Source organism: Chelonia mydas, chromosome 20 (genome assembly GCF_015237465.2).
Source record: "Chelonia mydas isolate rCheMyd1 chromosome 20, rCheMyd1.pri.v2, whole genome shotgun sequence".
Lineage (NCBI taxonomy): Eukaryota > Metazoa > Chordata > Testudines > Cheloniidae > Chelonia > Chelonia mydas.
In genome coordinates, this window is record NC_051260.2 from 17,861,312 (window position 1) to 17,877,556 (window position 16,245).

The following is a 16,245-nucleotide window of genomic DNA, read 5'->3' on the forward strand; positions in this document are numbered from 1 at the left end:
CAGTCCGGGCCTAGACTCTGTGCTCCACTTCAGGTGTGTTCTGCGCGGCCCCGTTCAGGCTCACCTGCTCGGCCGGCTTGCCCTGCTCGGCCTGCCGGGCCTGCTTCTGCTTGAGCCGGTACTTGCGGATTCTCGTGGAGCGGTAGTACAGGTAGATCCCCACGCCGAGTCCAGTCACCGCAGCGGTCACGGCGAGCAGCACCAGGACCAACAGCAGGACGTTGAGATCTGTTACAGAAGGAGCGAGGCCGAGGAGGAGTAAGAGCTGGTTCAGCCTAGTGGGCAGGGCAGCGGGCAGTGGGCTGCGACTCAGGACACCTGGGTTCTACTCGCCTCAGCCACTGGCCTTGGGCAAGTCACCCATGCGCTCAGTGCCTCCGTTTCCCCTTCCGCTCTTTGCCCATTTACATGGTGAGCTCTCTGGGGCAGGGACTGTCTCTCATGCTGTGTCTGGGCAGCACCCGGCACGACGGGGCCCTGATCTCAGCTGGGGTCTGGGCAGCGCCCGGCATGACGGGGCCCTGATCTCGGCCGGGGTCTGGGCAGCGCCCGGCACGACGGGGCCCTGATCTCGGCCGGGGTCTGGGCAGCGCCCGGCACGACGGGGCCCTGATCTCGGCCGGGGTCTGGGCAGCGCCCGGTGCGACGGGCCCTGATCTCAGCTGGGGTCTGGGCAGTGCCTGGTGCAATGGGGCCCTGGTCTCGGTCAGTGTTCTGTCATATTACACATAATTAGTAGGAGGATGAGTTGGGACAGAGATGAACCTGAAAACCGCCAGGCTGCAGGATGCTGGACCCATCCCCGCTTGCTTCGGGGTGGGAGTGATGCTAGGACGCACCCCCTGAGCCTGGGGGTGGGGGGCTGTGCCCTGGACGAGCCTGCAGAGTACAAGCCACACCGATGGAACGGCCAGAGGGGATCACTGGGCCGGCCAGTCTGACCTCCAGCAGGACGCCAGGCTGGAGAATGGCAGCCCGGAACCCCATACTGAGCCCCCGTGGCTTTGGAGGGCGTTTGGGCTCCTAAATCCCATGGAAAGCCAATGGGATTTTACCTAAGAGACCCATTCACTTGTGTTCCTAAACCTCTTTGGGGCTGTTGCAAGCCTACCCTCCAGGTCGCCTGCTGGAGGATCCACCAAAGGCTACTTACACTCCACGTGGACGGTCACATCCCGGCTGGCGTAGCCGTGCATGTTGGATGCTTCACAGTGGTAGGTCCCGGCGTCCTCTCTCCTGACCTGCTGCTGCACCCCGATGCTGAAAGGCACCCCGTCCTTCTTGCACACCACGGCTGGCGCTGGGTTCCCCTGTGCCTGGCAGGAGAAGGTTTGCTCCGTCCCCTCCTTCCAGGTCCACTCCCTGGGGCAGCCGGAGTCGTCCATCCTGGGCCCGTCTGGAAGCGAGAGGGGGCAGTTGGTTACGCTGCCCAGTGCCGTGTAGCCCCATCTCCTGCCTGCCCCCGGGGCTGCTGCCAAGGATGGCGTCTCTCCCCTGCCACATGTGCCTCCTCGCTGGGCTCTCCCCGCTGCCCCGCCTGGCTCCAGCAGGCCTTGCTCTGGGGCAGCAAGGGGGCCCTGCATGCAAGGCACCAGCCTGGACTTGGGAGCTCAGGGGTCAAGCCCTGTCTCTGCCATGGTCGCCCGGTGTGACCCTGGGCCTGGGCAAAGCCCAATAGTCACGAGAAGGCCTCAGGTTCCCCATCTGTAAAATGGGGCGAGGGATTCTTCCTGCGGCTGGCTTGTCTCATTAGCTTGGGAACATTCCCTGAGGCAGGGACTGTGTCTGGGCGGCGCCCAGCGCGACGGGGCCCTGGTCTGGGCTGGGGTCTGGGCAGCGCCCGGCGCGACGGGGCCTTGGTCTCGGCTGGGGTCTGGGCGGCGCCAGGCGCGACGGGGCCCTGGTCTCAGCTGGGGTCTGGGCAGCGCCCGGTGCGACGGGGCCCTGGTCTCGGTTGGGGTCTGGGCAGCGCCCAGCGCGACGAGGCCCTGGTCTCTGCTGGGGTCTGGGCAGCGTCCAGTGCGACGGGGCCCTGATACCCTAATGCTAAGAACTGACTGGACCCAGAGCATTTCTCTGGCGGCTGCTGCATAGGAATGGCCGCCCCAGGTCGCAGGCACAAGGAGAGCAGCCGAGTGCCTCTGAAGAAAAGCTTGTGGGAGCGAGCGGGAGGATGGGCCAGGAGCCCTGGGTTCGAGTCCTTGGCTGAGGCACTGAGGCGCTGAGGGGCTCAGCTGCCATCTCTGAAAAGGGGGCCTTGCTTCCTGACTGCAGGGGGGTGAGCGCAGAGCGTGGGCCGTGGTGAGGGGCCGGAGCAGCACCTAAGACAGCCCCTGTACTCACAGAGGACAGTGAGCCTGGCAGACGTGCGTTTCATGGTTTGGTTGTCTGAGGCAAGCCTTGCTTCACACGTGAACTCCCTCCCGTTGTCTTCCTCGCCAGCCGTCAGTGGGAAATGCACAAGGGGCTGGTCGCGGGCGCTGGGGACCAGGACTCGCTTGGCGTCTCTGAGCTGGAGCAGGACGTCCGGGGGGTGGGCTTTAGGAGAACGGCACGTAACGGTCACGCTGCTGTTAACGTGGGTCTGGGGCTCAGTTATCTCCAGGATGGGCTCAGGGAGACCTGCAAGGAACCAGGACAGAGCTGCAGTTTGGCCTCGGCTGCTGATCCCCCCTCCGAGGGGCTGCCCACCGGCCCCCCCGGCAGGACGCTTCCCTCGAGATTGGACGGGTGAGAGGGTCAAAGCCAGCTGGGGCACTGGACACACCTGGCCCATTCAAGTTACCACCCAGATCCCGAATGGAGTTAGGCCCAGATCCCATGGGAGTTAGGCACCTAAGTACCTTTGAGGACGTGGGCCCAAATTCCTCCTGAAAGTTGCTCCACACATGGACTGGTACCTAAATCCCCATGGCTCCCCCCACCTCTCCCCTCCAGCTCCGGCCGGTGAGGGCTCCGTTCTCTGGAAGCGCCCGCTCCTCATGCCATGCGTCAGGGTACAAACCTGCCACTCCCTAGCGGGGCAGGCCAGGCCAGGGGCGGACTGACCCCAGTCTCCACATGGCGGGGGGCTCGGTGGCCTTGCCCACTCCCCTTCCAGCCCAGCGCGGCTCTGACTCTCTGGAGTCGCTGGGAGGAATTCCCTGGCCTGGGATACACAGGTGCTCGGACGCGATGACCTGAATGGTTTGATGGGAGCATCCCCGGCTCAGTGGAGCACCCGTGTGGAAGGGGAGCCAGGTCAGAGCCCCACCGAGGGTCTGTCGGGGGACGAGTCCCAAGCCAGGCTAGGACTTGGGGCGGGAGCAGGGAGGGGATCTGGGGCTGGGGGGCCCGTGGGAAATTGGGCCGGGGGGCTGAGTTTCCAGTGGAAAGTCCAGGGGGAGGAACCGACATGAAGTGAAACCAGCCTCCGTGGGAGGTGAACCCACAGAGATCTGCCCAGCCTCTGCGCCAGCCTGGCCCACAGTGCAGACGTCACCTGCCAAGCCCCCGAAATCTGGGCAGGCCCCGCTCTGGGCGTGGCCGGGAGACCCCCAGACACTCACTGTAAACGAGAACGCTCTGCCCTGCGGATCTGGACACGGGCCCCACGGACACGGTGCAGGTCAGCTGGCGCTCGCCTGCGGACAGGGACCGAACCTCGCCCTGGGCTGTGGCCCTGTCATTCGATGTGGTGACGGTGAAGTTCAGGCTCTGACCCCCAAAGGACAGGTTGAACTGGGCCTCTCCAGCGGCAGGGAAGACCTTGGTCACTTCACAGCGGGCGGTCGCCTTGGTGCCCACCTCTATATGGTGGAAGATTTGGAGCTGGGGCTCCTCTGGGAGAGCTGCAGCAGGTGAGAAAAACCATCGTGGGGCATCAGGGAAACATCAGCAAAGGAGCCACTTGGGACCCAGCGAAGAAATCCAGAGACACAGTGAGATCGGGGGCTGAGATGCAGTTTGCTCCGGATCTAACTACCAACCTGTTTATCTAGCCCTGTGCTGTCCCCCTCCTAGTCCTCTAGCCCCATCTCATCTCTCTCTATCCCCCCACTGTCCCCTACAGCTGTCTGTCCATCCCCTGCCCAGACTGCACCCCTCTATCTTCCTATCCACCCCCAAACTGTGCACACACACTTCTCTTGCCATCCCTGTACCCCCGCCCATCTAATGGACCCATCTCTGAACTTCCTGGCCCGTTCCACACCCTGCTGTCACCAAAGCCCTGTAGCAGCCCCGAGCGCGCTCTGCCATCCTCTGCTCCGGCCAGGCCAGGCCCCGAAGGGGACGAGGCACGTGGAGGGGAAGGTTGAAAAAGGGGAAGAAACCATCACCCCAAAGGGGAAGCAGGAGCCTGATGCCGCCCGAGCGACTGGGTGTTGCGGGGAGCTCCGTGCTGCGGGGGTGAGACAACCCACCCCCTAGGGACCCTCCCTCTGATGGGTGGGCGGGGTGCCCCACCCTGGGCTCGGACAGTACCCTCGGCCCTGAGCCCCCATCCCCAGCGCTTTGGCAATGTGACGATACGTCCCCCCTCGATGTGGGGCATGGGAGAGGGGTGGCGTCCCTTTAAATAGCTGTGAACCCTCCACGGGTGCTCCCTGTGTTCGGCGTGTCAGAAGCCAGCCCCAGCGCAGGATGCGGGGAGCTGGGCCTGCCGGGGCGGGTGGAACTCGCAAGCAGGGTGATGTGGGACCTCACGCTCTGGTTGTGCAAAGAGCAGGAGCCGCATCAGTCGGCGTTAGGGGACTCCCAAAGGGGTAGCCCCGGAAATCTCGGCCACCTGGGAGAACAGATCTCAGCCCCCAACCTGGGACCGGCATCGACGGGCCCAGGACAGCACAGACTCCATCCTGGCCAGGGAGCATTTGATGCCCCTGTGACGAAGTGGGACTGTTCTTAATGTTTCCTCTGAATAGTGTGGGGGTGACTCAGTTCCCCTATGAAGTTCTTAAGTATCTAGGGGGTGGGGTAAGGGTGTATGATCATTGCAGAGCCCTAGAGGGCAGGTGTGGGCAGGGGTCTGGACACAGAGAATGGCCGACACCCTGTTTCCTGGCCACTGATGGCCTGGCCCTTCCCCCCTGCCAGGTGAGAGCTAAAGGGTCGGAGAACAAAGGACTCAGGTGACCTCCTGGCCCGGGAAAGGAACAAAGCCCAGAGGAGGAGGGGCTGGAGGGACGTTTCAGTTTGGGGCTGGCTGGGACATGGAGTGAAGGGCAGACGTGGTTGTCTGGCTCACTGCCCCCCAAAATGGACCCAGCTGAGGGGTCCTGTTCTCTGCACCTGCAAGCTCTGTTTTAGACCATGTTCCTGTCATCTAATAAACCTCTGTTTTACTGGCCGACTGAGAGTCAAGTCTGACTGCGAAGTTGGGGTGCAGGAACCTCTGGCTTCCCCAGGACCCCGCCTGGGCGGACTGGCTGTGGGAAGCACACGGAGGGGCAGAGGAGGCTGAATGCTCCGAGGTCAGACCCTGGAAGGTGGAAGCCGGGTGAGCTGTGTGTCCTGCAGACAGGCTGCTCCCAGAGAGGAGACTTCCCCAGAGTCCTGCCTGGCTTCATGGGGAGCAGTTCCAGAGCATCGCCCAGGGACTCCGTGACAACTGGTGGCAGAGGTGGGATGCACTGCACCCCGTGGATGGCGCTTCCTGCAGCAAGTGACGTGGGAGCAGTAAAACGAAGGGGGATTGACGAGGACCAGGCGTGCTGAAGGCTCAGAGAGGAGCGGTTTCAGGGGGCGGTAAACCCCTGGGAGTGTGTGACCAGCGAGAAGGACTGTGCAGTAATGGGGTCCCCCTGGGGACTGCGGTGAGCAGGCTCAGGGGTGGAGGAGCCTGCGGCTTGGCCCTGGGAGAGAGAAGGACTTTTGCAGTAACAGGGTTCCCCTGGGGATTGCAGCGAGCAGTCCAAGGGGCGGAGGAGTCTGCGGCTCGACCCTGGCAAAGAGGTGGTGACCTCGAAAAAGCTGGCATACTTGGGGTTCTTCCTGGAAACCGTGGGGAGCTGAGAGCACACAGGCTTGTGAGTCCACAACAACGTGGGAAGAGCGGAGTGACGGCCTGTCACTGTTTCCTTAAGAAGGACATTGTAACCCTGTGCAGAAAGCGAGGGTTGAGCATTGGAAAGTTCACCAAGGCACAGTTAATCGTGCAGCTGGAGGAGGATGACCGCTCTAGGAACAGATTCCTGACCCAAATGGGGCTATCGCAGGATCTGGGAGCAGCTGGAGTAGTAGCCAGGCATCGCCAAGACTCCTGTCCCCGATCAGACGAGGGTCTTCACGATCGGGTTCCCCATCCGGGGATCGGAGACGGACGGGATTGGAGCTGAGTCCGAGAGAGCAAGAGGACTGTGAGAGACAGCGAGAGCCCGAGAAAGAGCTGCAGAAGCAGCGGCAGCATGAGCTGGAGGTGGGGGAGCGGAGAGGCCTAGGGGACCCCCCAGGGGTGAGTGGGGATAGACCCCGGGGGGCCAGCTCCGCAGGGAACCTCGAGACTAAATTGCTGCCCCTGGTTAAGGGGGGGGGAATGTGGATGCCCACCTCACTGCTTTGAGCAGGCTGGAGATTTGAACCAGGGGGACCCTGCGGAAAAGCCCCGGTGTCTAGCTCCCTTGCTGGGTCCCAAGGCCATAGACTCCGTCAGCCAGATGGGTGGGGAGGTGGACAGGCTCCCACTCCTGACCCCAACCTATATGTCTGTGAGGGTCCCAGGGATGAAGCCCCTCGCCCTGCCTATGGCCCAGATCCCTGTGCAGACCCAGGAGGGGTGGGGCTGGCTGGTCGTTGGGGTTCTCCAGGATACCAGCTGCGAAGCCCTGTTGTGGGGTGACTGTGTCTCTTTGGGACAGGATCCAGGCCCTGCTCTGGTAACTGCCAAGGGTTTGAATTTGAATCCAGGGAACCAATTGGTGGAGAGGGAAATGGTCAGTGAAAATGCAGATGACCTGGCTGGCAGCAGGGAGGAGCTGCTGGGCTCAGGCTACCTGCCTGCCTGTAACCAGACCCCTGGGTCTGGGTGGGACAGAGAGATGCTCCCTGCGCCCTTGCACACTGGAGAAGGGGCTCACGCTGGCTCTGATGCTGTGAGGAAAGCAGCGAGCTCGCTGCCTACCCCCACTGGGACAGCAAGGGCAGCGCTGAGCAAGGGGGAAGATAAGACCCCAGCTGAGTGGGGGGAGACACAGGCAGGGCAGGGGATCTGTGGGGAGTGGCAAGGTGTTGGTAAGGAAAGTCTGGATGAGCCTAGGCAGCCTTGTGAGCCGATGGCTGTGTCTAGTCAGCAGGGTGGGAAGGCGAGGAGAGTGGAAGATGAGTGTCCCTGGCCCTTACCTGTTAGCTGGGTGGAGAACTGGGACAGGGAAGGAAATGTGCCTGTGTCTGTCAGGGGATTGACTTGCCTATGGAGGGAGCTACCCTGATCTCCAAGCAGTTGTCTGTGACCAGCCTTGTGTGCTGGGACAACGGGAATGAGATCCGAAGCTGTGTGTCTGGGAAGGGAGAACGTGTGTCCGGCTCTTCTTTGTCTGTGGAGCAGACAGAAGGGGCCTTTCAGCCTGTGATGGTTGAGGGTAGTGCAGTTGTCTCAGAGTTGGTTCTGGATTCAGCTAAAGCCCAGGAAGGGAAGGGTCCTAAGTTTGTGTCTGCTCGGGAGAATGGCCCTGTAACTAGGTCGCATCCAGTTAGTGTCTATGTAAAATCCCAGAGCCCAGACAATTCTGGTGCTTGTATTTTGCCTGTTGCTAGTGTTTTGTTGGGAAAGGGTGTCGCAACTCTGTCTAGTCAGGGTGAGATCCTAGCCAGGGCACAAGGAGAGCATGAAGGTGTGTGATTGTGTTACCTACTGAGGGTGTGGAAACCTGTAGCAAGAAGGAAAAATTCCTGAACTTGTGTGTGGCAAAGGGAAGGAGAATGCTTCTGACCTTTTCTCTAGGAAGTCTGTCAGTTTGCCTGAAAGGGGATTGTGTAGGAATCCGCCGGATGGGCCAGAGGTAATTCTGGATGTAAGGGAGACCCAGAAAGGGTCTGTTGTTGCTCAGGAAAGTGTTCCTCTCGAGCAAGCCCTAGGTAAAGAGGGTAAGGGCAGAATTTCTGTGAGGGGTGAATTGTTGCATAGAAAAGCCCTAGGGAAAGGAATCCTCATGGAGTCTTTGCAAGCAGTTTACTGCCACTGAAGGGTGTGAAAGTGATTTAATCAAGAAAGTTTCAGTTCCTAACAGCCAGAAATTTTCTGTTGTGAATGGATCCACTGACTGTCCTGTTGAAAGATCCAGTGTGGAGAGCCTTGAGAAGGTCTCAGATGAAGTGAAAGCTGTTAAGAAAGTTAAACCGTCCTATAACCAAGTGGCTGTGTTTGGCCAGCTTGATGGGGAGAAGACCCAATCCCAGTTTGACCCCCTGGGGTTTTGGGGTGGCCAAAGGGCACGGGCCGCATAAACCTTCCCACATGCGGCCTGTGAGTGCTATCGACCACCCCCGACCTAAGGGAGGGCGTGAAACTGGAAGGGCCTGGTGTAACTCCTACCAAGGAATGGGAGAGATGCTGGGGCATCCATGGGAACGTTGGTGGCTTCGAACTTCCCCAGGTCACCGGCTAAAGTGACCCCGCTCAGTTCGATCTCGAAGGGGGGAGAGATGTGACGAAGTGGGACTGTTCTTAATGTTTCCTCTGAATAGTGTGGGGGTGACTCAGTTCCCCTATGAAGTTCTTAAGTATCTAGGGGGTGGGGTAAGGGTGTATGATCATTGCAGAGCCCTAGAGCGCAGGTGTGTGCAGGAGTCTGGACACACAGAATGGCCGACACCCTGTTTCCTGGCAACCGATGGCCTGAGCTCTTCCGCCCTGCAAGGTGAGAGCTAAAGGGTTGGAGAACAAAGGAATCAGGTGACCTCCTGGCCCGGGAAAGGAACAAAGCCCAGAGGAGGAGGGGCTGGAGGGACGTTTCAGTTTGGGGCTGGCTGGGACATGGAGTGAAGGGCAGACGTGGTTGTCTGGCTCACTGCCCCCCAAAATGGACCCAGCTGAGGGGTCCTGTTCTCTGCACCTGCAAGCTCTGTTTTAGACCATGTTCCTGTCATCTAATAAACCTCTGTTTTACTGGCCGACTGAGAGTCAAGTCTGACTGCGAAGTTGGGGTGCAGGAACCTCTGGCTTCCCCAGGAGCCCTGCCTGAGCGGACTCGCTGTGGGAAGCACACGGAGGGGCAGAGGATGCTGAATGCTCCGAGGTCAGACCCAGGAAGGTGGAAGCTGTGTGAGCTGTGTGCCCTGAAGACAGGCTGCTCACCGGAAGGCGACTGCCCCAGAGTCCTGACTGGCTTCATGGGGAGCAGTTCCAGAGCATCGCCCGGGGACTCCGTGACAGCCCCTTTGTGGAGGTGTGAATGTCGGCAGGGGGTGCAGGGAGCTGGGCAGTCAGACAAAGCCCATGTGTCCCCTGAACTGCCAGCACCTGGAGCGGTGTGTCTGGCTCACAAAGTGTGTCTCCGGTGCACGGAGGATAGAGCAGGGTCTCCGGTGCACGGAGTGGTGTGTACGGCACATGGGGCATGCAGGAACTCACCATAAACCTTGAGCTCCACCGCAGAGGAGCTGTTTTCGAAGTGCGGCTCGTGCGGTGTCAGGTCCAGAGCTGCGTGGCAGGTGACCTCCTGCCCGTGGTCCCGTTGCTGAGGGGTGATCTCCTTGGTCACCGTGACATTGTCGGGTCCGGCCCTGGTGTGGTTCTGGAAGGTCTCCGTGTGCAGGATCCGTCCCCCCTGGTGGAGGGTCACGGTGAGGTGCCTGACGGGCGCCACGTTCAGAACCCGGCACGTCAGGTTATAGGCCCGGCCCAGCTCCAGCTCCGGGATCCGCTCCAGCACCACCCGCTCCGGAGCCCCTGGAGTCAGAGGGGGAAGGACCCGAAGGTTGGTTAATTGGCTCCCGTAGACCCGGGTGCTGCTGAAAGCCACCTCCTGGGGGAAGAGCCTGGAAGGTGCATTCCTGCACCCCAGGCCGGCTGAGCCGCAGGGCAGCTCCCCCACAAGCAGGGCCCTGCCCCAGAGGGGACCCTGCTGGCGGCGAGAGCCAAGCCATCTCACTGACCGGCCAGCCGGAGCTCTAAGTGGGGCAGAGGGCTGGGATGTGGATTCCTGCCCTGCCAGGAGCCGGACCAAGACCCACCAACTCGTTCCACCCAACGGCTGCCAGAGGGTAACTACTCGCCGCTGCTGCCTGGCTTAATGGAGCGGAGCCAGTGGCCCCAGAGGGGAAAGGCCCGTGTCCCATTCTCTGCCCCCCGAGCCAGCCAGTCCCCTGCCCTAGGGCCAGATCACAGCTTTGTACCCTATTTTCTGCCAGCGAGTTTCCCCTTTCTCTGGCACGACCCTGCACCCAGAAAGTCTCCGTGGCACAAAAGCCGCCCCAGACCCCTGCAGCGGGGAGCCAGCGGCACTTACGGTAAGCGGAGATGTTTGCAAACGCCATCTTCGTATGTCCACGGCAGGTGAACTGGCACTGGGGGGCCGACACCCACTCCGTGATATTTTTGAGGAGAAAGGCCACCCACCCGGGTCCAGTTTTTTCATCGGTTTTGGTGAGCGAGGTCTTCAGGCTGCCCCTGGCATCAGGATCCGGGCACGTGGTGCTGCAGTTTATCCAGACAGCCCCCCCGTACGCCACCACGGGAGCTGCCGGGGAAACACTCACCTCGAACGAGTCCTGTGCGGCCCCTGAAATGGTAAGCGGGTCTGTCACGCTGTGGCTACGCCTCTGGGGGACACAGCCCAGTGGAACTGAGAAAGCAGAACATCAAACTGCACTCCCTTCCCAGAGCCAGGGAGAGAACCCAGGAGTCCTAGCTCCTAGCCCCTCTGCTCTACCCAATGGACTCCATTCCCCTCCCAAAGCTGGGGAGAGAACCCAGGAGTCCTGGCTCCTAGCCCCTCTGTCTGCTCTAACCACTAGACCCCACTCCTCGCCTAGTGATCCTATAAGAAGGCACCTTCATTTACAATGAGTACAACAAATCGATGTCAGCACCTCTGCCAGTGGGGTGCTCCCAGCCCAGACCATTCCCACTAGCATTTCCCTGGGGACACACAGCCTGAGCCGGGGGGTGCAGGGGGGGCACTTACCTGGCAGCACCAGGAGAAGCAGCAGCCACGTCAGGGAGCCCCCGGCAGAGGGATGCTGGAGCCACTGGGGTCTCATAGCTGAGGAGAGAGGGACAGAGAGAGCAGGAGCTGGGGGAGCTGGGCTTGGGTTTTCCGTCGGCACCGTGGGGCCTGGGCCAACCCACTGAAGCCAACGGGAGTCTTGCCGGGGCGCCCTGGGCTCCGAGGAGGGGCGGGGTGGTGGGGACTGAGCCGCTGTAGCTGGAAATGCGGAGACGGTGCACAAGCACTGCCAGGCCAGCTCAGCCCAGGGCCCATCTAGCCCAGTGTCTGGTCTGCAGCAGAGCCCAGCCTCAGCAGCTCCAGCCCCAGCTGCGAGACCGGCCGCAGGAGGCCGTGATGGGAACCCTGTGGGGACAGGCCCCTCCTGATCCCCGCTCGTTAGAGAGCAGCCCAGCCCCCACCCCCCAGCTCTAACCACTAGACCCCACTCCCCTCCCAGAGCCGGGGCGAGAACCCGGGAGCCTTACCCCCAGCGATGGTGGTGCTGGCTGGAATGGAGGGCTGAGGCTGCAGCCACCGCGGGGGGAGCGTGTGCGTAGCCGTCTGCTGGGTGAGATAAGGGACATCTCAGGGAGCCCTCAGCCAGCGGACCGCCCTGGGCGCGGTGCTCCCTCGCCGTCCCTTGCGGCCGCCCCAGCCGCCCTGCCACCGGCTCGGGGAAAGCCCGCACGGGGACGTGTGCCCACACCGCACTGCACCTCTGGCTGCCGCAGACATCACGGGGCAGTGCCCTTGGGAGTGCCCTGGGGGCTCCCACCAACCGGCTGCGCTGCGGCCCCAGCCAGGGCAAACGCCTGGGGGCAGGGGGGACGCACCAGTGGTTGGCACTATGCGGCCGTGCGACAGCATGGAGCTCCCCAGACCGAGCCTCCCCAACTCCATTCCCCGCCCCCCGAGTTCTGACCAACCAGACACTCAGACCGTCGCCCTCTGGGTCGTCCCCCCAATGCGTGAAACCAGCCCCCTGTTACCAGCTCACCCCGGCTCCCCCAATGGGTGCCCCAGAGCCCTGCGCGGGGTAAAACCAACTCAAACTTTAGTTACTAGCCGAGCCATAGCCAGAGCCAGAGCCAAACCAGCGAGGGGGAGCCACACAGGCCAGTGACAGAGACTAACCCTCCTGCCACCCCATGGGCTGTACCCCTCTAGCGTGGATAAAAGCCCTTTTCTAAGACAAGTTACCCATGGCCTTGGAGCAGCTCCCAGCCTGCCCCCTGCTGTGGGGGGCTCCGGCCTTCACGGCCAGCTGGGCCCCCGGGTTCTGGCCCCACCAGCTTTTGCTCCAATTGGCTTTGTGAAAGGCTGGTTCTCAGAGCACGCTGGCTCCTGGCTCTGCAGAGTTGGGGCCGTCTGTGATGTTACACCCCGTATTCTTCATCGAAATATGGTTATGAGATGAATAAGGCATAACAGAGAGATACTTTATGCAGGATGGGTCTGGTGAGATGTCATGGGAAAGGTTACGATTTACTGACTGTGTTTATCCAAAGGGTGCGCATGGAGCATTTTCGTAGGTGGAGCTGGGAGTATTGACCATGTCTCTGTATTTCCAATGTGCTACGCCGGATGAGGTCAAACGATGTTGGTGGCTGATTGAGGAAATGCACCAAGCACAAGGGTCACCCCAGGACCTGTGTGCAATAGAGACCTCGCCGAGACAGCTCTAGACTGGGGGGACTGTTTAACCCAGGTCATGGCAAAAGAGCTTTCCAGCAAGTGGGGGGAAGATATAAAAGAGGGACAGTGACAACATGTGAGGGCCTCACTCTCCTGACAACAACACACCTGAAAACACCTGAGGAACAAGGACTGAACTGTGGGAAGTGCTGGCCCCAGGCTAAGATCTTTAGCCTGCGTATGAAAACCTGGGAAAGCCAAGGCAGCTTGTGCCTTAAGACTCTGCCAGCCTGTTTATCACTCAGGGTGAGAATTTGCTAATTTGTGCCCTACCTATCGAGTGCGTTAAGCTCAGCTTGCGTGTTTTGTTTCACTTGCTCGGTGATTTGCGGTGTTCTGTTTGCTATCCCTTGAACCACTTAAAATCTGCCTCTTGTAGTTAATACATTGGTTTTGTTTATTATTAAACCCAGTTGATGTAATTTCTACCTGGGGGGGGCAAGAAGGCGTGCGCATCTCTCGTCACCTTGAGGAAGAGGCTGGATTTTCATGAGCTGGTGTAACCCACACACCTCCTGGGGGTGGGGTTCTGGCCCAGCTCGTGGCGCCAAGACCGCGTAGCGAGCGAGATGAATGAATTTCCTTAATGGGCAGCTGGCTTTTAGCTCATGCAGTAGAGGCTCCTGCACTAAGCTCCAGAGGTCCCAGGTTCAACTCCCCGGCTGGGGTCTGTGCGTGTTACACTTGCGCTGTGCCAATTTTTCTATACAGCACAAGACAGTATTATTTTGGGTTTGTCTCCCAAAAGGCGTGTGCATGTGTGTGATAAATGAAGGGTGGGTGAGCTCCCTTATGGATACTAGCCAGCCAGTTAGCTGGAAAATCCCACTCGGTCTGTTCTCTGCTTGCTTTAGCAGCCAAGGGTTAGCAAGGCCCCAGGTAAAAGAAAAGGGAGTGGGCCCCTGACCAAAAGAGCCAATGGGAAGGTAGAACTTTTTACATTGGGAAAGAAACTTCCCTTTGTCTGTTGTTCTCTGGGCTGCAGGGACACGGAGCAGCGGTGCTATAAGCAGAAATGCCATGTAAGGGTTGAACCAGGTATGAACAAGTATTTTCCATACCTAAAAGAAAAAAATTGGGACAGGGAATGTTTAGTTAGACGCTATCAGGTTTATTTCTTATTTTGGCTTGTGGACTCCTCTGTGCTAAGCCCAGATGCTTCTGTTTGCTTGTAACCTTTAAGCTGAACCCCCAAGAAAGCTACTTTGGGTGCTTGATTTTTGGAATTGCTCTTTAAAATCTAGCAAAAGCCTCAGTTCCAGATGGATTTTCTTTCTTTTTGTTTTTAATAAAATTTAACTGTTTTAAGACCAGGACCGGGGCTCTTGGTGTCCTGCGAGGCGTGTGCAGGTTGTTTGATTAGCTGGTGGCCACAGCTGATTTCCTTTGTTTTCGTTCTCAGCTCTTCCCCGGAGGGGGGTGAAAGGGCTTGAGGGTGCCCCCCAGGGAGGAATTCCCAAGTGCGCCTTCCTGGGCTCAAAGGGGTTTTTTTGCATTTGGGTGGTGGCAGCGTTTACCAAGCCAAGGTCAGAGAGAAGCTGGAAGCTTGCGGGCCCCCACTTCCTGCACTCAGAGTGACAGAGCGGGGATTCAGCCTTGACAACGTGAGTGCTGGGGGAGTCCTCTCACCCCGAGCGGACTTCAGTCTGTGTCTGCAGCGGGCTGTGGCCCTACCAGTGTGTGCTACAAGGGGCCAGAGAGCCTAATTCCCAAAGCAGGGAGAGGGACCCGAGGCTGGTGGAGCAGGAGGGGCTCAGTGAAACCCCAGTACGCGAGGTGACATCCCACAAGGGGGGGTCCAACGCGTCACACCCTCCCTCTGCCTGGGCCAGCCTTGCCTTCTCCTGGCCGCTGGCCGCCTGGCTTGGGAGGGGCCTCTCCCCACGTAACTGCTCAGCGCCCGGCTGCGAGGGGGAGCGGCCGGAGCCGAGCCCAGTTTTCTGCACACGCCAGGGCGTAAACCCATCCCCACGGCCTGGCTGCACGGGCGCCAGGCCCCCAAGCTCAGCGCGCCGCACGCCTTCCTGCAAACCCCTCGCCCGATGTTTTCCTGGCGCGACGATGGCTGGTTTAACTGCTCGGCTGCGGGGGTTAAACCTTCTGCTCCCCCCTGGGGGGCCTGGCTCCTAATTGTCCCTGCCCAGAGCCCATCCCCCTCCCGTTGGCCCCCCCCCCCCCCCCAGGCCTCGGATGTCCTAGGCATGTCCTAGCTCTGCTAGGCTCAGGGCTGGCTGTGCTGGCAAGCGTGTGTCTCATGGCCCAGACCCCCCCCCCCACTTTCCTGGCTCGGCCCCCCCCAGGGCTCCGGCTGGCGGAGCAGGCAGGCAACACGCCTTTCACTTTCATTTCTTCCCTAGCTGCTGCTTCCTCCCCACAACGGCTGCGTGTGTGTGCACGTGTGTGTGTGCGCAGACACGTGTGTGCTGGGACCAGCTCCCTGCTAGCCCGGGAGGGAGTGTGCTGGTGAACCCTCTGTGTGGCTCTGGATCTCACCCGAGCCGCTGGATGCCTTGACGTTTAGCACCTTCATGGCAATGCCCCTGGATGCTCCGTTTGGGCTCGTCGCTCCGGCCCTGCTCTGGCCCCCATTGCCCGGGGATCCAGGCAGCTCCCCCTCCCTCTCTGCAGAGCACCCCCAGGAGCCAGGGCAGGGCTGTTATCCCACTACTGCCCATGCGGAGACTGAAGCACACAGAGACTTGGCCCAGACCACCCAGGAAGCTATGGCAGAGACAGGACCTGAACCTGTCCTGAGGCCCAGGCTAGTGCTCTAACCACTAGGTCATTCCCCTAGACAACCCTTCCTGGGTGGAGTGACTTCACCCACCACTGAGATGCATCCACCTCTGAGCTGGAACGTGGCAGCTGTTTGCAAGCAGCATGGTGACGCTGCCCAGTGGTGCAGGGAAGGGGGTGAAACATGCTGGCATGAATCCACTCCTGCTGCAGTGGCCAGATGCAGCCCTCTGCCTGTCGTGAGCCCTCTTGTCCCCTGCTGGGCAGCGACCACTTTCTGCACTAGTCGTGCTGGGGTCTCGCCAGACTCCCAGGGCAGGTGCCAGACCCGCCTGGAGGAAGGGGCAGCGCGGGTAGCGCGGGAGGGATGGAGTGGGGCTGTGGGCAGCCGTACCGTGAGCCATGGGCACCGTGCGTTCAGTCTAACGGGCTCCGGGCAGGGCAGGAGCCACACAAGGGGCACCCGATGCAGGGGGCTGTAGCCCACGAAAGCTTATGCTCTACGAAATGTGTTCGTCTCCAAGGTGCCACAAGGCCTCCTGTTCTTTCTGCGGACACAGACTCACACGGCGGCGGCTCTGAAACAAGGGGGCGATTGAGTTTCGCAATCTCTCAGACATGGGGTGCAGCTCCCCAGGCCACCACTAGGGGGGGCTGCGGGTGCGGACAATGCGGTCTGGTGGTGGAA

The 16,245-nt window shown here is 60.6% G+C and overlaps 1 protein-coding gene across 6 annotated transcripts in view; it reads right to left on the reverse strand.

Moving 5' to 3' along the window:
- The window catches only part of LOC102947410 (hemicentin-1), a 78,916-nt gene that overhangs the window by 48,379 nt on the left and 14,292 nt on the right, over positions 1–16,245 (reverse strand). For 5 of the 6 annotated variants that reach the window (XM_043532489.1, XM_043532487.1, XM_043532486.1 and 2 more), the window contains exons 8-12: positions 10,425–10,697; positions 9,548–9,865; positions 3,549–3,830; positions 2,344–2,622; positions 1,154–1,396 (exon numbers count right to left, since the gene is read on the reverse strand). In XM_043532489.1, the coding sequence (XP_043388424.1) occupies positions 1,154–1,396; positions 2,344–2,622; positions 3,549–3,830; positions 9,548–9,865; positions 10,425–10,697 (1,395 nt within the window). Of the gene's footprint in view, positions 1–1,153; positions 1,397–2,343; positions 2,623–3,548; positions 3,831–9,547; positions 9,866–10,424; positions 10,698–11,102; positions 11,181–11,611; positions 11,746–16,245 lie in introns of those variants that run through there. The other variant, XM_043532490.1, reaches the window with a different exon arrangement.